This window comes from Tachysurus vachellii, chromosome 8 (genome assembly GCF_030014155.1).
Source record: "Tachysurus vachellii isolate PV-2020 chromosome 8, HZAU_Pvac_v1, whole genome shotgun sequence".
Classification (NCBI taxonomy): domain Eukaryota; kingdom Metazoa; phylum Chordata; class Actinopteri; order Siluriformes; family Bagridae; genus Tachysurus; species Tachysurus vachellii.
The window spans coordinates 11415087-11435710 of record NC_083467.1 but is presented as its reverse complement, the minus strand read 5'-3'; the positions used below and the strand labels follow the sequence as shown (position 1 = coordinate 11435710).

General features: G+C 38.9%; 1 protein-coding gene across 1 annotated transcript in view; it reads left to right on the top strand.

The window, feature by feature from the left end:
- The window catches only part of col4a1 (collagen, type IV, alpha 1), a 42490-nt gene extending 23857 nt beyond the window's left edge, over positions 1-18633 (top strand). The window contains exons 9-52 of the mRNA XM_060876254.1: positions 61-138; positions 620-682; positions 845-880; positions 969-1007; positions 1628-1717; positions 1934-1969; positions 2143-2196; positions 2310-2345; positions 2489-2533; positions 2637-2669; positions 2828-2888; positions 3528-3563; positions 3733-3879; positions 4147-4224; positions 6160-6243; positions 6512-6582; positions 7014-7205; positions 7410-7578; positions 7679-7771; positions 7953-8057; positions 8175-8272; positions 8373-8523; positions 8628-8741; positions 8832-8999; positions 9109-9198; positions 9397-9549; positions 9658-9756; positions 9872-9961; positions 10207-10346; positions 10503-10629; positions 11634-11714; positions 11870-11968; positions 12385-12435; positions 12718-12903; positions 13041-13174; positions 13270-13342; positions 13471-13542; positions 13655-13783; positions 13908-14006; positions 14093-14305; positions 14416-14593; positions 14701-14815; positions 14934-15106; positions 16734-18633. Of these exons, the coding sequence (XP_060732237.1) occupies positions 61-138; positions 620-682; positions 845-880; positions 969-1007; positions 1628-1717; positions 1934-1969; positions 2143-2196; positions 2310-2345; positions 2489-2533; positions 2637-2669; positions 2828-2888; positions 3528-3563; positions 3733-3879; positions 4147-4224; positions 6160-6243; positions 6512-6582; positions 7014-7205; positions 7410-7578; positions 7679-7771; positions 7953-8057; positions 8175-8272; positions 8373-8523; positions 8628-8741; positions 8832-8999; positions 9109-9198; positions 9397-9549; positions 9658-9756; positions 9872-9961; positions 10207-10346; positions 10503-10629; positions 11634-11714; positions 11870-11968; positions 12385-12435; positions 12718-12903; positions 13041-13174; positions 13270-13342; positions 13471-13542; positions 13655-13783; positions 13908-14006; positions 14093-14305; positions 14416-14593; positions 14701-14815; positions 14934-15106; positions 16734-16815 (4461 nt within the window). The 3' untranslated portion in view covers positions 16816-18633. The remainder of the gene's footprint in view (positions 1-60; positions 139-619; positions 683-844; positions 881-968; positions 1008-1627; positions 1718-1933; positions 1970-2142; positions 2197-2309; positions 2346-2488; positions 2534-2636; positions 2670-2827; positions 2889-3527; positions 3564-3732; positions 3880-4146; positions 4225-6159; positions 6244-6511; positions 6583-7013; positions 7206-7409; positions 7579-7678; positions 7772-7952; positions 8058-8174; positions 8273-8372; positions 8524-8627; positions 8742-8831; positions 9000-9108; positions 9199-9396; positions 9550-9657; positions 9757-9871; positions 9962-10206; positions 10347-10502; positions 10630-11633; positions 11715-11869; positions 11969-12384; positions 12436-12717; positions 12904-13040; positions 13175-13269; positions 13343-13470; positions 13543-13654; positions 13784-13907; positions 14007-14092; positions 14306-14415; positions 14594-14700; positions 14816-14933; positions 15107-16733) is intronic.
- The last annotated feature ends 1991 nt before the right edge of the window (positions 18634-20624 follow it).

Below are 20624 nucleotides of genomic sequence, written 5' to 3'. Positions count from 1 at the left end.
TTTAGCTCGTTCATTCAGAGAAGTTTAGTATGTACATTATTTTATGCTTCTCTCTCACAGGGTGACCCAGGTGGCATTATCAATGGGTTTATTCCTCAGAAAGGAGATAGAGGATTTTCAGGATCACCAGGATTACCAGTAAGTGTGGCCTTGATACATTCATTCATTCATTCATTTTCTACCGCTTATCCGAACTGCCTCGGGTCACGGGGAGCCTGTGCCTATCTCAGGCGTCATCGGGCATCAAGGCAGGATACACCCTGGACGGAGTGCCAACCCATCGCAGGGCACACACACACACTCTGATTCACTCACGCAATCACACACTACGGACAATTTTCCAGAGATGCCAATCAACCTACCATGCATGTCTTTGGAACGGGGGAGGAAACCGGAGTACCCGGAGGAAACCCCCGAGGCACGGGGAGAACATGCAAACTCCACACACACAAGGCGGAGGCGGGAATCGAACCCCCAACCCTGGAGGTGTGAGGCGAACGTGCTAACCACTAAGCCACCGTGCCCCCCTGGCCTTGATACAGTTTTATGTTTTTTTTTCTCCTAATCAATAAATATCTGGGACATATATATTATTGAAATTTTTCTCTTCTTTTTTAAGGGCCCACCAGGAAACCCTGGACTACCAGGACCAGTTGGCCCACAAGGAGTAGATGGGATTCGAGTGAGTGACTGCATCTAACCAGACACAGTAAATGCTTCAAAACACAGAAAGAAATATACAAGCATTATTTTACATGAGAATAACATTTGCTCTAGCTGTTTAAAATTAAAATGAATACTAAACTTCATCAAATGACTCCCTTTTCCTGACCCTTCCTTATAGGGATATACTGGTGAACCTGGCCCTCCCGGACCTCCTGTAGGTTTTAAATTTATTAATATTTTATTAATAAATAGTCTGCCGATAAAAGTAAAGTGTGTAGATAACTGTTTAATTTGTATTGCAGGGTGATAAGCTTTCTTTTGTTGGTCCGAAAGGTGAAAAGGTGAGTAAGGAGAACCCAGGGCTGCATGCAAACATACAGTACACATACATACGCTTTAAAAAGAAAAGAAAATAATTGGAGATAATGAAGCAACCAGACACTGACATGCTTAGAAGACAATTCCGTATTAAACAATTGTAATTGTATTGCAAATTTCCAGCAGCCTTTATACAGTCTTGATAAACACAAACATATATACTGATCAGCCTCTAACTTCACAACCCAACACAAGATTATCTCAATAAATTGACATCAGTAACTAAAATAAATGTCACTCATTAGGAAAATGGTTCAATAAGCAGTTCACAAAATGCATTTAACAAGCCTAGCTGAACTACTTACTGTATAAACATTTTGTCTGCATCCACATGCAACATTATATGCTAAACAAAATCATTGTTTTGAATTAAGAACAATTTGATGTGAAAGGTTAAATATAAGTAGTAAATGTTAAACTGCCTAGTAATCACCAGCTCTAGAAATCTAGTGTTAAGAAGAATACCTCACTTAACAACTTAAAAACAAGCACCACTTAGAGTGAAATTGATTCAATTTGAATTACATTTAATTAACTTTAGAAATTTAACATCACTCAATTTGCTGTTTACTTTATTTCACAGGGTGAAAAAGGTCTCACAGGTCCACCAGGGCCCCCTGGAATTCCCAGAGAGCTTGGAGGAACTACGTTAACTTATATACCAGGACCAAAAGTATGGCTTTGATATTTTTTTAAATAATTTTATTGATAATCCAGATTTTTATTAATTCACCCACAACTACAGTACAGTAGGTTAAATCAAACTGCTTATCAAGCTTTAGTGAATTATTTAAATCTCTGGAAACCTATGGCTACTAGAGGAAAGTTGAAATTGTTAACTTTATTTCTTTACTGTAACTTACTATTTCAACATATGGTCTGTTTGTAGGGTGATAAAGGGGAATCTGGACAAAAGGGTGACATGGTGAGTGATTTCAGTCATGTCTGTGCCCAGACATGATGTGAGGCTTAACACAGAAGATCTGAAATATGGAAAAATGCATTTTTATGTTAAAAAAAAAAAGAAAAATTAAAGAGGTATAATAGAATTTATTCTCCCTTTTTATGGTAATGGTTAACTGTTCTATGTTCGAGCAGTGTTCAATATTTCAACCAGGAATCAAAGGTGAACCAGGACCTCCAGGCCTATTAGTGAGTTGCCATGTTTAAGCTCTGACATGCTTTTTGCAACAAATTCCTAATCATGATACAAATATATGTAACTCAAATGCATATAAAGTAACAGCATAAAAATGCATTTGCAGGGAAAAACGGGAAAGGATGGAGAAAGCGGAGCTAAGGTATATTGCAAATTTTCTATGTGTTAACTGATAATACTCCTTAAACCTTACTATTGGGTACATCGAAGACCACGTACACATAGATGTATCTAACCAAAGAAGACATTTGAGAAATATTTTATAATAATGTTTCTTTCTAAAAGGGGGAAAAAGGTGATGCTGGTGTTCATGGCTTTTCTGGCATGAAGGTGACTGCATTTTTCTTTTATCAATATGCCACAGCAACAGGTAAATTAATAATCTTGTTTAGTGCTTTTGCATGGAATTTGAGATTAGTCCTTTTCCTAACAGGGGCAAAAGGGAGAGAAAGGACCTCCAGGATATGTAAGAGTGCAACCATTTATATTCATACTATTTCTTTTGTTCTGTACATATACAGCATACACATTTTATAGTACCAGTGTTAAGCACCAAGTTTTTGTGCACTTTTTTCAGCTCAAATTGCAATGAATGTCTTAATATATTTATGTCTAAATACTAAGGGTGGTGGTGCACCAGGCCCTCCTGGTCCTCCAGGCTTACCAGGACCAGTTGGAGAGATAGGTAAGCCAGGGCATACAATTACATTTGGTTGTGATATGAAAGTGAAAATGGATGTAAGTGCAGAAAAATATTTATTGGGGTGCAAAAGAAGCAACTAAATTGTGCTACAAAACCTGGGGTGAAAAAACATAAATGCTAAGCACAAAATTATAGCTGCAAAAAACACAAACACTCCGACCAAGTCTATGGTAGGTAAGACACACAGACACAGTGAAGATAAAAACTGCAAGACAAAGACATGATGATAAAACAGCAAATTAAAGGGTGTGACACTAATGAGACCATTAACCTGGGAGGAAATGAAAAACACAACAAAGGAAGAAGATCAAAAATGTGCACAGGGTTGCTCTCTGGTGGTCTTGGTCTAATCCAAGTTTACATACAGTTGCTTTTTTTTGCAGATGAAGTTGGAAAACTGTTTAGCTTCAATTGAACAGCATACGTCCATGGAATCTATTAACATAATATTTAGTAATATCTTTTCAACTGTTGAAAGTATATTTAATTTCATTTAAACTTTTCGAGGCTTCTATATATAGTTAGTAAATGCACCTGATATTGATTTACTAACAAATAAATTTTATGAATTACAAACATAATGTGAGATCATTCCAGACTAAGACATAATATTTTTTACAGGCCCCATGGGGTTTCCGGGAGAACCTGGTCCCCCAGGTGAGAGAAGTACTTCATGTTAACTCCAAATCCATTGTAAACTCTCAGATAAAAGAATAAAAATGAAAAAGATTTAAGAATAAACCTTTCTCTTGAATTCCCTTGACTGTATGACTATTTATTGCCTCACACTGTGGGGTTCTTTACATGTGTCCTTGGTGGGTTGTAGGTAAACACCTTGAGGGTCCTCCTGGAGAGAGGGGCTTTCCTGGAGAGAATGGACAGAAAGGAGACAAAGGTGCTGATGGAGAGTCTCTCAGAGGACCCAATGGAGCTGATGGATTTCCTGGTCCACCTGGACCACCAGGGCCATTAAGTGAGTACAGACAGGTTTAATATGTCTAGGAGTAGGTCGTCAATCTTAGGACAGAAACTCTTCATAACAAAGAAAAAAATATATTGTAAAAACCTCAACATATCATAATTGCTAATGGTTATTACACTTACAATTCTTCTTATGCTACTAATTTTATCAAGACTTAATACAATACTTATTACAACAAACTATTTTATGGTGTTTACTTGCCAGATGTATCTGTTCCTATTTTAATATGTTGTTGCTTGTCATTTTATTTTCCTGCAGGTGAGGACTGTGACATTAGTTATGGAGAACCAGGCCCTCCAGGACCTCCTGGCTTGCAAGGAGAGGTGGGACAGAAAGGTGAGAAAGAATGTATTTAAACAACTCATGTCATTTACAACATAAAAAAATAGATTTTAACTATGGTGAAAAAATATTTCCTTCATAGAATAAATGGATACCACATATGTATATCACACATTTCCACATTTATTAAATATCTTAAATTTCTTATATGTTCTTTTTCTGTGAATCATGTATCATAATGAGTCATATTTAGTGTATTGTAAAACTATGTTATAATGTCACAAACGATTGGCTGTGGCTGCTGCAACTGTAGGTGAAATAATATTTAATCATAATGATAATAGTAACAGAAACTTCAAAACACAAGGCAAAATCGTAATCCAAAACAGGAAGAGGCCCAGCAATCAATGAAGACATTAGACAATTGCAGGCAAGAGGCAAAAAAAACTTTTTTTTAAACAGGCATAAATCGTGAGATCACTTAAGGCACATTAGGGCAACAACTAGTGCTAATACAGGGGTGGAGACAAGACATGAACCAAAACAAATCCCAGGTGGGAACATAAACAAACTAACACATGAAAACGTGACACAAAGTGGACATGAGCACTGAGGGGGAGATTTGTGATGTCCTATATAATGGGTCTCACAGTAGAGCAGGGATGGCAAACTCATTTTGTACTGTAAGATTGTATAAATGTAAATAAATTTTCTTAATAAATATTTGTTAGATAACTGTCTTTGCATTTAATTACTATATATACAATTGTACGTGTAGTGTACAGGCATTTATGTAAACCCGGTTTATAACACGCACAAGTTCTGTATTATAACATCCCTGCATTTTATCAGGTAAAGAAACCCACATTACTCCATTAATCAAAGATCAAACTCTCATTAAATTTTCTTTCTGCATCAATTGTTCTTCTTAGACATTTAGGGTTATTAGGTTTTTTTTTAACTCTGATATGGAAAGACCTATGCGATCTAGCTGCAGGATGAGTTCATTTCATGGGTCAAAAATCAACTTGTATTGTGGGAGATGGACTTTTTTAACACACATGTGCAGTACAGTATACAACAGATAGTTCTAATCCAATTGGATTGTACAAGTCAAGTCAAGAAGCTTTTATTATCATTTCAACCATATATAACTGACACAGTGAAATGAGACAACGTTTCTTCAGGACCATGGTGCTAAATACAACAAAGACAGAGCTACATAGAACAACACAGAGCTAAGGACTTAAGTTAGTTAGTCCTAGCCATATAAAGTCCATCTGTGCAACCTGGTGAAAACAGTGCAAGACTAAGGACTGTGCAAACAAACGATACAAAACCCTACAAGACAATACACAAAAGACAATGCACAAAAAAACAATACACAAAAACAGCATTGACCAGAGTACAAACTGTATATTCTACAGTACATGTGCAAAAATACTGGAATGAAGACTTAATATAATAGCAGCAGTTATATAAGGTATTGTAATAAATTGTGCAAAACAGCAATTGACTGAAAGGTGCAAGACAGCATGTGGAAAGATAGCAAAAACAGTGTGTAAAACAGCATGTAAACAGTTTGATATGAGTGGTGCTGTAGACATGGAGGTATATTGGAAGAGTATGTATTTGGTCCAGAGCAGAGAAGATCAAAGCAGCCTACCAAGTGTTCTGATATTTAGTATAACAGCACTGGTGCATTTCACTATTTTTACCTCTTTGCTTTTCTGTGTTCACTACATAAAATTCCAATTCTAGCAAAAGTTCATTACATTCAAACCATTACTACTACAGGCTGTCAAACTGACTTTACATTGGATAGGAAAATGCTCTCAAATCACTGCTTGTTTGTAAAGAGTAGCTCAGCTTGATTCACAACTGTGCTGATATTGTTTAAGGTACAGTTTTTGGAATAATAATTGATGACCAAAAATTGTGTTTTTTAATAAACATTTTATTATTTGTTTTGCTGTCCTCCTCATTTAGGTGACAAAGGAGATACTTGTATACAATGCTCTGCTAGTGGACCTCCAGGTTTACCTGGTGCTCAGGGGCCAAAAGGAAATCAAGGTAGTGACACTTGATATTTTGTGTATTTTGGCAATGAACGAAAACGTCATCAGATTTCAGTGATTTATGAAATTTTAGCCTTGCCCAAGAGCCCAGAATTGACAGTCACAATTGACTTGGCTGTTAACCACTGAGCTACCACTGCTAATAGGGGTTGAACATTTTGTCTTGTTCTATACATTAAATGTATTCACCTATTCTCTCATTGATAAATTTTATAAGTATGAAGTGTATAAGAATACAAATACAAATAATCTTTTTTATGTAGGTTTTCCTGGACAAGCAGGTAGTAAAGGAGAAAAGGGTGAGATTGGCCCTGCTGGACCTTCTGGATTTCCGGTGGGTGATAAACACATTTTTATATTTGATTCTGGATTTTCTTCATTCATTAGCAGGTTTACCCGGGGAGGAGGACTCTGAAATGAATCAATTTAACCATTCATCAAAAATATTGCTTTACTTTCAGAAATACATAAACAGCATAAACGTTTTTGTGTGACAAACCCTAGGTTATGTAGAGAAATGAGTCTTCTATTTTCAGAAGGACTACTCGTACCCTATTTTACGACCCCCACTTAACCGAACATCCATACACCAGCATGATTTAAAGCAGAAAAGGGACAAATTCAAACTGGACTGTGCCATTGGTAGCTAGTCCAGCAAATGTGCTGGCTCAAGACTGGCTAAGACACTGTGGGATGGGGCATTTAACAATTTATTTAACAATTGCATAAAATAACAAAACTCTTTGTCTTGTCTCTAAACCACAGGGGCAGGATGGCTCTCAAGGTTTGAGGGGTGCTCCTGGGGCAAAAGGTGAACCAGGTGATATCTATATATCCCCAGAGCTGAAGGGAGAGAAGGGCTCACAAGGGTTTCCTGGTAGTAGGGGATTGCCAGGCATAGATGGAATTCCTGGAGCAGATGGGCGTCCAGGTCTGTCAGGACAGAAAGGAGAACCAGTAAGTACTATTTGCTTTCATGTCTTTAAAAAATCTAGTTTAAAAAATATCATCAAGTATTATATGAGCTGAAGGTTTGATCACATCATCTTGGATGCGTTTAGATACTTTAACTTTTGTAGATTATCAAATTAAAGAATATTTAATAAGAATTATAAGAATATCAAATTGTATATATAATCTACAAACCATACTAATTCAAAGGCTAGAGAGGGTATTAAAGGTGACCGTGGTCTGGATGGAGATCCTGGCATAAGAGGACCCACTGGAGAAAAAGGACTCCCAGGTCTTCCTGGATTTGGCCGGCCTGGAGAGCCAGGAGAAAAGGGCAGTCCGGGAGCTCCTGGTTTTCCAGGAAAACCAGGAATACCAGGCCAGTACTTTAAACTGTACTTTAGACATTATGTGTATGTACAAAATGCATATTTATGTTATTAAATTAATAATACTAATATGCCCCATCCTTTCGACAGGACTTAAAGGTGAACCTGGAAAAGTTTTAAGTACACCAGGACCTCCAGGTCCACCAGGACCTCGTGGTGACTCAGGATTGAGAGGCCTTCAAGGTAACTTGATATGTAGCTTTTACCAATTAATTAAGTCAGTGTTTGAAAATGGTAAAATATATAATTATATATTGATTATTTGCTCAAAGTTTTGTTTTTAAATGTTGTTCAATGGTGTAAATTATGTTGCATGTGCTTAGGTTCAGTTAAAGTTCTATGTTTGGTTGCAATTCTTCTAAAGGTGAAAGGGGTCCTGTTGGAGATCAAGGATTGCCAGGATTACCAGGTGAAAAAGGCAACCCTGGACTTTCAGGAATTGGATTTCCAGGTCCACCAGGTCTAAAAGGTAAATTACATTTCATTTGTAATACAAAAATGCTGCTTTTAATCTGACATTATAACAATAAACTACTTTCATAATGCCAGGTATTTCAGAAATGTCTTTCTTTATGTCTTTGTCCAGGTCACTCTGGTTTACCAGGTGCACCAGGATTCCCGGGAGACCCTGGCGATCCAGGCCAGGATGGTTCTCCTGGACGTCCTGGAACTCCTGGACAAAAAGTACAATTTGTGGCAGACATATTGATATTAAAAGTGTGTCAAATTGTATGTGCAGAATAATTTGCTTCTCTTTTAATTAACTACTGCTATTATCATAAAGGGTGAACCTGGCATTGGCCTCCGTGGACCCAAGGGCTCTATGGGACAGCCAGGAGTTCAAGGGTTTGCAGGTGAAAAGGGTAACATAGGAATGCCAGGTGTACCTGGAGTTGAAGGAGAACCTGGACCACCTGGTCCTCAGGGTATAAAAGGTACAATAGATTAGTATAATTAGAGTCTTAGTCTTACTACACTACTAGAAAATCAAATGGAACCAAATATCTGTGACTTATGTTAATCTCTTGCTCACTTCTAGGTGACTCTGGCCCCCCTGGATTCCCAGGTTTGACAGGACCACCTGGACCCCCAGGACTCGGGGAGCCTGGACTACCTGGACCAATGGGACCTCCTGGAGAACCTGGACCCTTAGGCAGGTTTCTTTTCAAATAGAAATTTATAAACTGTATATGATTTATAATATACATTGACACCCCTATACTGTATTTCTGTGATGTTTCAGGTCGTATTGGTGAAAAGGGAGAGAAAGGTCCCCAAGGTTTTCCTGGTCCTGCAATGCCTGGTCTACAAGGTGAGAAAGGCAACCCTGGTTCACCTGGATCACCAGGCCCTAAGGGGTTGCCAGGGGAACCAGGAAATCCAGGTAAAGATGGATTCCCTGGGGAGAGAGGTAAGAGCTGCTTGATTCCCTGTACTTTTCTGTAACAACCTCTTTATAAACAATTTTTGAAAAATTATTTGATTATCTTTATTCCACTGTTGGATTTATTTATTTCTAGGTCCCAAAGGAGATATTGGAATAATGGGAATTCCAGGGTCACCTGGATTCTCGGGTCAAAAAGGAGTCCCTGGATCCATCGGACCAAGAGGTAGAGGATTTGGTCTTTCTAAAGAGAATTTTTGAGATACTGCTGTCTTACTAGGACAGAAACTAACATATTCAAACATTTCCTGATTCCTTTGCTGAATAATCTGTGCACATTTTAGCAAATTATATAATGTTTTTTTTAATGGTTATGCATGCTTATGTTGGTTACCTGTGCTTAAAATTATCTTCAAACTGGTAGGTGACCCCGGCTTGAGTGGGCCTAGGGGAGAGTTTGGTGAACCAGGCCCTAAAGGAGAGAGAGGAGATCCTGGTCTTCAAGGACCACCTGGTAATATGACTGATGTGGAAATGGAGCATATGAAAGGAGAGAAGGGAGACAGCGGAATCAGAGGTGGGAGACAATGAAGGCCTAGTGCAATGCTGCATCACTACATAGAATTACATATACATGTACTGTATATGTACATGTAAGTAAATGACATGTGATATCCATTTCCAGGGGATCCAGGTGCTACAGGACAGAAGGGAGTCCCTGGAGAACCTGGAGATCCTGGAATGCGTGGAAAGGATGGAATGCCTGGTTCAAAAGGAAAGCCAGGTAATGTCGACAATCTGTAAACATGAACTTATCAGTTTCTCAGTTCCATAGTTTACCGTAGGAGCTAAATAAAATTATGTGACCCATTTATAATGTGTCTTTAATTTTACCTAAGGTGATAAAGGTGATCAAGGATCTCCTGGACCAACAGGACCAGATGGACAGCCTGGACTAAAGGGCAACATTGGAGACATGGGATTGCCAGGTACAACTGAAAAAGCACAATGCCTACAACTAAATATGACACATGGAGCTTTGAATATGCTGTGTATAGTTATCTATTAGACATAAACATGGATTGAATAATTGTACAGAACTGGGTAATTGATACATGATCTGGCTTTTGTTGTCTTGTTCAGCAAGACTTGTAGTTCAAGCTACCTGCTTCAATTGTAGTGTAATAGTGCAGTGTAATAGTGGTAGTGACCTATTGATGTGTGGATTTTTCAGGACCATCTGGAGCAAAAGGCAGTAAAGGTGTTGCTGGCCATCCTGGCCATACTGGGTTTAAGGGCGATGCAGGGGAAAAAGGTGAAAAAGGACTAGCAGGTCTACCAGGAATAGGAATTCCTGGCCTCCCTGGAGAGCAGGTACACACACACACACACACACACACACACATTAATGACCTTCATAAACAGCCCCAAAGGCATAGGCATTACTTTTCAAATATTTTCAGAAAGTGCAAGCTCAGACCAATCATTGTGAGGTTTATGATGTGTTCTTCCTATATCCTATACATATAGGGTGAAATGGGTCCACCTGGTTTTCCAGGGGAGTCTGGAGAGAAGGGTGTGAAAGGTTCCATGGGAATCCCAGGCATACCAGGAATGTCAGGGCAAAAAGGAGACCAAGGACTGATTGGTTACCCAGGCAAGATCCATTACTCTCTTTTGTTAATATACCTTTATATACTGGTTAATATACTGTAGCTTAATATAGATTGCTGGTGGTATGGTGGTGCAGTGGGAAGCTGCACCATTTCCAGCTGGTTCAATTTAGATCTTCTACTTCCTTTGTGTCATTGTGTGTTTCCTCACAGATTAGTTACACAAAATTGCTCCTAAATCTAGGATAAAGCAGTTACTGAAATTAACCTGGTCCTTCTTTGGTCTTTCTTTTCCTTTTCTTCATCTTAAAATGTACTGTTGTTGTTTATTATTCCCATGTGCTTCAGAATCCAATCACACAGTTAAATCCAAAGGATATGCCAATATATCAATATGTTGCAGAATAACAAAATTGTGCAAAAAGAATTAGCTTAAATCCAGGGTCAGAATCAAGCCTAAGCAAGTCATACATCTGCACTCTGTGTACAGCTCTTATGTAACCTATGAATAAAGCTTAAAGTCTTTAGTTAAGTCTACGGTTTGAATAGCAGTGTTTGCCATTTCTGTATTAATTCCTCACAATGCGGTCTTAACTTAACACTGAATATGGGCCACTGAATGTACACTGGGGGGCACGGTGGCTTAGTGGTTAGCACGTTCGCCTCACACCTCCAGGGTTGGGGGTTCGATTCCCGCCTCCGCCTTGTGTGTGTGTGGAGTTTGCATGTTCTCCCCGTGCCTCGGGGGTTTCCTCCGGGTACTCCGGTTTCCTCCCCCGGTCCAAAGACATGCATGGTAGGTTGATTGGCATCTCTGGAAAATTGTCCGTAGTGTGTGATTGCGTGAGTGAATGAGAGTGTGTGTGTGCCCTGCGATGGGTTGGCACTCCGTCCAGGGTGTATCCTGCCTTGATGCCCGATGACGCCTGAGATAGGCACAGGCTCCCCGTGACCCGAGGTAGTTCGGATAAGCGGTAGAAAATGAGTGAGTGAGTGAATGTACACTTCTAGAGTTCATCAAATGCAAATATTTCTGCTATCTGAACAGGTAGCCCTGGGGTACCAGGTGAAAAAGGAGCCATTGGGTTACCTGGACTTCCAGGGCAGCCTGGCCTTAAAGGACAGCCAGGTGGGTAAACAAACCTTCTAACTATGAATAAATGCATATTAATGTCAAGCCAACTTAACAAAAAAAATAATTGTCAAGAACAGTTTTCTTCAGTGAGTATCCACTTGTTGAACACAGAAATAAATAATCCTGTTGACACATATTTCTGTGTCCAGGTGAACCTGGTCTGCAGGGTCCCCCAGGGCCACAAGGGACGAAAGGAGAGTCAGGAAAAGATGGATTCCCTGGAGCTGCTGGAGAAAGGGGTGTTCCAGGTTGGTGAATAAACCTTGTTTTGATAAAGACTAGCTTGGAAGTGATATAAGCCATATCTCCTAATGGAGGGTTCCCTTGCCCCCGTTAACTCAGGCTTGCTTATTGGGGTAAATATAACTTTAGTTCTAAACTTTGTATTTTTTATTCTATATTTTTAGAGTTCTGTAAAGCTGCTTTAAGATAATGTCAAATGTCCATAAATATCCATGCAATAATTTTCGAGTCTTGCATTTAAATAAGAAAAATTAAAATAACAACATATGTAAATGTTTATATTGTATGAAATGTATTTATATATTAATAAATATGTATTTATACAAAATATTGCAGCGGTGGAATTTATAATCTTTCACATAAATGGATAAACTATATGTAGTGAAAAGAAATTGCTGATTGTTTAGGTTTTCTTCTTTAGGTACACCTGGTACAGGCTTTCCTGGAACCCCTGGGCAGGCAGGTGCAAAAGGTCAGTTTCTGATCTACCTGGAGGAATTATATGAAATAAATTTAAATAAAATGTGTGTCATCTTGCATACATTCACATCTATTCAGTTTTTGGCTTTTTGGACACAAAAGGAAATTTCTGAATTATTACAGTAACACATTACAGTATGTCCACCCTTGGAGTGAAGCTTTGGGGTTTCTTCATATTATTATTTTTTGATTTAATAGTAAAAACGTGTCAGAATTTGGCCTGGATATTGAGTTGTGCTTTCTTTGTACTAGAAAATTCCTTTTCCATTCTTAGGTGATAAAGGCAACCCAGGTCCCCCTGGCATGGCTGGAAGCCCTGGTGTTCCTGGAACCAAAGGAGAGAAAGGCTTACCTGGATTTCAAGGTATTCAAGGTGGACCTGGTGAAAGAGGACTGCCAGGACAATCAATGGAGGGGACTAAAGGGGATAAAGGAGTTCAGGGAGAGCCTGGAGAACCAGGTAAACCTCTTCTGCTAACTTAGGGTTAGAGACGCTGTTATAGAAAATAGTATATGTGTTGAATATAGTGGCTAAATGTATACATTAAATTTAGTGAACTTTGTAATTGATTTTTTTTCTCCATATCACACTTGTAGGGCAGACTGGTGCTCCAGGTCCAGCAGGTGTTCCAGGAAGTGATGGAGCTAAAGGAGAGAAAGGAGACAAAGGCTTCACAGGCATCCCGGGTCCTCAGGGTTTGAAAGGCGATAAAGGCTTCACTGGCCACCCTGTATGTAAAATTAAGTACAGAAGGCATAAAATAAATTCAACAATATTGAACAAGCTAAAGACATATTTTATGAATGTATATTGTGTTTTGTTCAGGGTGAACCTGGCATTACAGGCAGTAAAGGACTAAAGGGTGAAATGGGACCTTCAGGTCTTCCTGGCTTCGAAGGTGAGAAACACAATGTGATGTTTTTTTAATTTCTCCAAATTGTATTCTACTGTGCATGACAGTTCTTTTCTTGTTACTCATCAAATCTGTGTCGATAAGTATTTCTAATTGCAACATGTTTTTCTCAGGAATAAAGGGTGAGACTGGATTGGCTGGTTTCAAAGGAGAAACTGGTGACAGAGGATTTCCAGGATCTAAAGGTGTGTGGAATATTACTATTTTTAAAATCTTTGAATGCTGTACACACGTGGCAATTTTTTTTTCAAGTATTTCATAAATAATTTCTTTTCATGATAATATCTAACATTTCAGGTAATGACGGCCCTCCTGGACCTCCTGGACCCCATACCTTTGTAAAAGGAGACATTGGTTTCTCAGGTCCACAGGGTCCCCAAGGTTTACCAGGTCTTCAAGGATATCCTGGACTAAAAGGACAGCAAGGTGACCTTATAAGCAAACACTGTTGTGCAAACAGTGCTTCAGAAAAACATATTCAATATTTTGTATGTCTTGCGTGTCTGTCCTTTGACCAGTCTCATTTTTTCTCATTCTATTACCTTTTAAGGATTGATTGGTATACAGGGTATTAAAGGAGAAGATGGGGCACCAGGATTTAATGGGATTCCTGGAGTTAAAGGAGAACCTGGGCATACTGGGCCTTCTGGTATATGAACTTCCCCATATAATTTGTGCAATTTTGGCCATGCCACACTCTCAGTGTAATTTTTTATTTTACTCTGCTTCTTTAAGGACCCAGAGGATATCCAGGTCCCCCAGGTCCTGATGGTGTCCCAGGTCAGGTTGGCCCTCCTGGACCCTCTTCCATGGACCATGGCTTTCTAGTGACTCGGCACAGTCAGTCAATTGATGTGCCTTTATGTCCACAAGGCACCACTATGATCTATGATGGGTACTCCCTCCTGTACGTGCAGGGAAATGAGCGGTCCCATGGCCAAGACCTGGGTCAGTGATGCAAATTAATTTTTATTGTGAATGAAGCAAATTGGGGACATGTCAAATAAACAAAAAAATATATATTTAGATATCTTTCAAATGCTTTTCTTTCTTCACAGGTACGGCTGGTAGCTGTTTGAGGAAATTCAGCCCCATGCCATTCCTCTTCTGTAACATCAACAATGTGTGCAACTTTGCCTCACGTAATGACTATTCCTACTGGCTCACATCTCCTGAGCCCATGCCTATGAACATGGCTCCAATCACTGGCGAGAGCATCAAACCTTTCATCAGCAGGTTAGTGTGTTTGTGCATCAGTGTCTGAGAGTGGGGATTAGCTATCTGAGAGTGATGTATGAGAGTTGGTGTAGCTACCTGTAGCGATTGTGTGTGTCTTGCCATAGATGTGCAGTGTGTGAGGCTCCTGCCATGGTGATTGCTGTGCACAGTCAGACTATAGCCATCCCATCCTGCCCTCAAGGCTGGATCTCTCTGTGGATTGGTTATTCGTTTGTCATGGTGAGTAAAAAAAACCCAACAACAAACACAGTGTAAATTATGAATTTATATAAGTAATAATTGAGCTCTGAACAACCACGTACTAATTAATGTTCCATGTTTTCTGTCTCTGTTTCAGCACACCAGTGCAGGTGCTGAGGGCTCCGGTCAGGCTCTGGCTTCTCCTGGCTCCTGTCTGGAAGAGTTCCGCTCTGCTCCTTTCATTGAGTGTCATGGCCGTGGCACCTGCAACTACTATGCTAATTCCTACAGCTTCTGGTTGGCCACCATTGAGGATAATGAGATGTTTAGGTAAATATTTGCATTTTCTAATATTCTTCCACCCTTAATATATGCAGGAAATTTGCAATTTGGTTAACAGCATGGAACTACATCCTTTTTCATAGCTGCAATTTATTGCATTTCATTTATTTCAGATTAGATCCGAATTGGTCAAAATATCTTGCATAAGCTAGAATTGTAATCATTAATGGTGCTTGCAAAGCAACATTATTACTATTGTGCCGGACAAAACTTCAGCGTGTAACTTGTCCTGCAGCTTTTGTCCTAGACCCATGAATGAGGTGTCAAATTGACCGGCTCATTGAGGAGAGGTGTGCTATGACTTTTATAAGCGATCCGAGTACCGGTACTTCCGGTACCGGCTCTCAAAATGGCCTTTTTTCCCATAGACTCCCATTATAAACTTTGGAGGTTTATAACTCGGCAACCTTTCGAACTATCTACGCCAAACTCGGCCAGCTCCTTTAGGGTGATACTCTGAACAAACTTTTAAATTGGTGCACCGACTGGCCTTCCGGTTGTGCTGCAGCCCCGCCCCCAAAATATGCAAAATCAAAAAACTTTTTACAACATGAACATGTGACATATCAAAACACTCACAACAATGAGGGGAACTTCCTCACGTGTATTTTGATGACGTCACGTGATGTCACGTGAAAATAAAAAATTAGCACAACATGGACATGTGACATATCAAAACACAAGCGTATTTAGATAATGTCACATGCTCGTCTCGACTAGCCTCTGGGATTTGCCACGTGCAAGCACCATTCACATTTTCTTCAGGAAATGTACGTTCTAGTTATAATTACAATTCCCTGGGAATTCATGATGAAAGCAAATGTCTATTTTTCAGCCACTAGACGGCAGCAGAACTTTAGTGTATGCAAACGTTCCATCTGTAGGGGCCTGGATGAGAAACCTTTTATGTTTATCTTGCACTTGCACGTCCATGGTTCAGTGCTTATATCTGATGATTTGGTTTATTAAAGCCCTTCATGAAGCCACTCATGATGCAGTACAATGTGATTATCATAATGAAATTGCAATTTGTCTGGCAGGGTTAATGAGAACATCATGCCTGAAGAGTGTTATTGTGAGATACAGACATGCATTTGCTCACAGCAAACATAAACATGTTAGGGTTAAGGAAAGCTGATGGAAAAGGAGTTCATTCGAAGTCACAAAATATCTAATCGTCAGAATCATTTATTAACTCTCAATCATTAAGTACTAATCTATGTATGAAAAATTCCACCTTTTGCCAAAGAGGTTTGTGTATGTTTAGTGTATATACAGTGAGCAAAAAGACATTTAAATACTGTGATGTTAACGGGACAGGTAGATTTTGGTTAGAAAAGTGAAAAATCCAGATCTTTAGACCTTGCCATCGAAATGGTTACTTGTTGTGGTTGTTTACATTGAACTTAATGTAGGCTTAAAAGGAAATAAAGTCATGCTAGACTAGTGAAGTCTTAAAAATGACCAACATCTACATAATTTCAATTTGGCCAGTCGGAAATGGATAACGGTCTAGTCAAATAGGTATTTTGTCATGACAGATTTGAAAGGTTTTGACTTATCTGTCTTACGAATTCAAGCATTTCCCTTGATTCATTTCTGTATCTCTTTGCAGCAAACCTATCCCCACCACACTAAAGGCTGGGAATCTGCTAACTCACATCAGTAGGTGTCAAGTGTGTATGAAGAGGACTTAACCTGGTCACACCCCTTCTTCTGCATTCAGCTTTTATGTTCCAGTTTTACAAAAAACAAAAAAAACAGCATGGTGCTACTTCAGAGAGAGAGAGAGGAGATGGACTTAGAAAGCGTTCTTTCAGACTTAAGAATGCTGATTGAAACAAAATAAGATGTTCGAGAATGACAGGAACCCAAAACCTGTTGCTTCTGCTCCATATAGAACACTATATTAATATCCTCATTGTCTGGCCTAAATAAATGACACCTGTTTGCAATTGCACTGACTACATACATTAGTAAACAGGCTGCCATTTTAAAAACAGGTCTTTGGAATCATGTTTTAATGAAAACAGCTGTTTTTTTTTGGTTCAAATTCTAAGTACTGTTTTGCCCAGCTTACTTAACACCAAAAATAATTATTGTTTATCTCTCTCTTTTTTCCCCACTCATTTTTTTTATCATCATATACTAACTTTAGAGATTTGGGTTTTCTTTCTAGTAAATACCATAAGTTATGTCCGTCATTCATGTAGTCCAGCAGCCAGGATGTACTTTGTACTCTGTTGTAAATATATGGCTTTGTTTAATAATTAACATCTTGTCAGCATAATCTCTTCAGGTAAATACATTTAATTTTGTCATAGTTATTTATGAAGGCTATAAGAGCATAATGAGACCAAGGGCACATTTTGTATATGGCCATTTCCACTCTGTTGACCAAGTCAAAATATAATCTGCAATTTGATTTAGGCACATAATGGTGAATTGTAGAATTGAGCACCATATGCTTTAGTAAGCATATATCTGTGTATAGCTTTAAATCAGGTGATTATTATTTCAGTGCCAGGGAATGCAGTGGGGGAAAACATGTTTACATCATACAAGCAATATCAGCATTTTTTGCAAACAGTGTGCAATGTGTGTGTGTGCACATTTTGCCATCCCTCAGTGGCCTCACCTCATTAATTGAGAGGACATTTTCCCAGTTTGTCTGATTAGTTCTCACTCTTACACACAACAGTGTATCTCAGTGGTGTGAGTCCTTTCAAAACAGATCAACACATTTCTTAAGACATTTCAGCCAAATTCCCTGATTCACATAAACACTCCTGCATTCTCCTTTTCTAATCTGAAGCTGAAAATGTATATATGTGACTAGGTGCACTTCTCAAGGCCAGCTTTAAGAGTTTTGCCATGCAGGTGATATCATATGCAAGGTGCCATGAAACTGATCACAGTTGCAATGTTCCTTTCATCTGTTTGTTAAGTGAATGCTAGACCAAAGAATATGCACATATGCACATACCTAGTTTTACACTGACTATACTTGACTTTACAAATATATATTTCAGGATCCCATATATCCTCCACATAGAACATATTCAGTTTTAACTATGCCACTGTTTCAGCCAAAGATTGGCATCCAACATAGCATATTCTAATGTTATCTTTAGTGAATGTGAGGCTGTAAATCCTCATAATTTACAAGAGGTTTCCCCTAGTGTTTCCGCTTTTTTTTAATATAAGGATTTACTTTAAGGTGCCCATAAAAAACTTGTCCTGGTTTATCTCACACCAGCTGAATGTATTCTTTCATGTAGCATCACTAACCCCACTTACAGGTTATTGTGCTTTGGGGTTTTTGCTGTTGTTGTCTTCCCCGTGAATGTTCAGTTGCGATATTAAAAGCACTTGCTCACCATTATGATTCATGGAAGAATACAGAGATGGATGGGGTTTTCAAGAACAGGGTTTTTTTTTTTTTGTTCCAAATAAGTTCACTTTGTGTCTTTGTCCTTTCTGTATTGAACACATACAATAAATCAGTTTGTCTATTTTTGTCTGTCTGTTATTTTCGAGAGAATATTCCCACAACATATGTCAGTAAAATACAGATAATTTACTGCCTGTTTATGTTTAATACTATCCTGTTTTAGACCTGAAGTCTGAACAAGGGTTAACAGCTACACAGCTGGCAGTACAACATCACGCACACAGGAAATGCTCCATATCATATTACTCCAAACATAAAGGTTGCTACAAAGGGCAGTGTATTACCATCTGTTTAGATAAAGCATTGTAGGTTCTTATGTAATAATATGATTGTTAACACAACTTTCCTTTTACATGTTAACCCTTTTACATGTATACAGTATACAACACTAGGGTTTGTTTTGTGTACAGTTTTACGTATGCGTATACAGTATGCCCCGTTGCATCAGTGTCACAGAATATTCCACCAATTGCCACTACAGGGTTATTATAATGAATGCTAACAAGTTTCCATGGTCACTCATTATATGCAACAGTTTACAATTCAGTGCTCTGTTACAACTATCACAATTAACCCTAATGATATAGAAATATATCTTTTAGTCTGATAGTATGCATGCAAAGTAGAATTGGCCAAAGTAGTCATGACCTGTGTTCTGAGAAAAAAATAGCTTAAATGCACACATCAAGAAGGGACCGAGTGAATGTGAGGTGGAGGGAAATGAGACAGGAAGTTGGGATGAGTGAGTGTAGTAGGGATTGGGATGAGTCAATTCAATTCAACTTTTATTTGTATAGCGCTTTTAACAATAGGCATTGTCTCAAACTTTACAGAACATAAGAAATATTGCAAAAAAGTACAAAAAGGTTAACATTATACAAAGATTTAAACAAATGTGTTTGTATTTATCCCCAATGAACAAGCCTGAGGTAACTGAGACAAATGTGGCAAGGAAAAACTCCCTTAGATGGAAGAGGAAGAAACCTTGAGAGGAACCAGATTTGAAGGGAACCTCATCCTCATTTGAGTGACACTGAAGGGTGGGATTATAAACTTTTACCTTAACTTAAACTACCAGAGGGTTTATTATTAATAATGGCCTTTCTACAGTTATACTGTATACACTCTGACAAATGTGTATTGATTAGGAGGTTGTTGTTGAGACCACATGGAGTTTGTAACTTCAAGAAGCGGAACACAACTGGAGCTGGCACAATCACTGGATGCCACAGGATGGGTAGAAAAAGAGAAACAAGTGGAGAGGAATTAGTGTAGCTGCTGTACATAATATTAACCAAAACTAGATAATAGTGTATATCTACTGGAGCACATGGTTGTAGGATGTATTATGTGTATGCTTGGCTAAAGAGATATGTCTTTAATCTACATTTAAACTGGGAAAGTATGTTGGGGTGGGGAGGTGGGGGCAAATGAGATGAGTTGGGATGAGAGAATGTGGGAGGGTGGTGAAGAATAAGGGAGGGAAAAGTAGGGATGAGGGAGGGAGTGGGGATGGGTGAGAGAGGGAGTTGGAATGAGTTTGGGAATGGTTAAGATAAATGGGAGGGAGAGGTGGGGATGACTGAGGGAGGGACAGAGGGGTAAGGATGAATGAGTGAGGGAGGGTTTGGGATAAATGAGAGAGACAGAGAATTGTTAGAGGTCGGGATGAATAATTGAGGTTTGGTGTTTGGCAAGTAAATCTGGAAAAAGAAGCAAGAAGTCTTGCAATCTTCATCACACACACTGCAGGTGCTAGCTTTCTTCTAAGGCCCCATTTGGATGATATAATGCACCGAGGCTTAGTTCACATGCTCTAGATTATATGGGCTGACTTCTGTAGTATAGCGCTTGGATGATGTTCATGTATGTGCAGAGATGAAACATCATCTGACCCAAACCTGAACATGAACAAATGCTTTTTTTTGTAGAATTTTAGGTAGAAGTCTCAGATCACTCCATCACAGCTGTGAGAAAAGTAAGAAGTGAGGCCAACCCTGTGAGGATCCTGAGGCATCTAGATATGTACCAGCTCCAGTAGGGTTCAGTTTC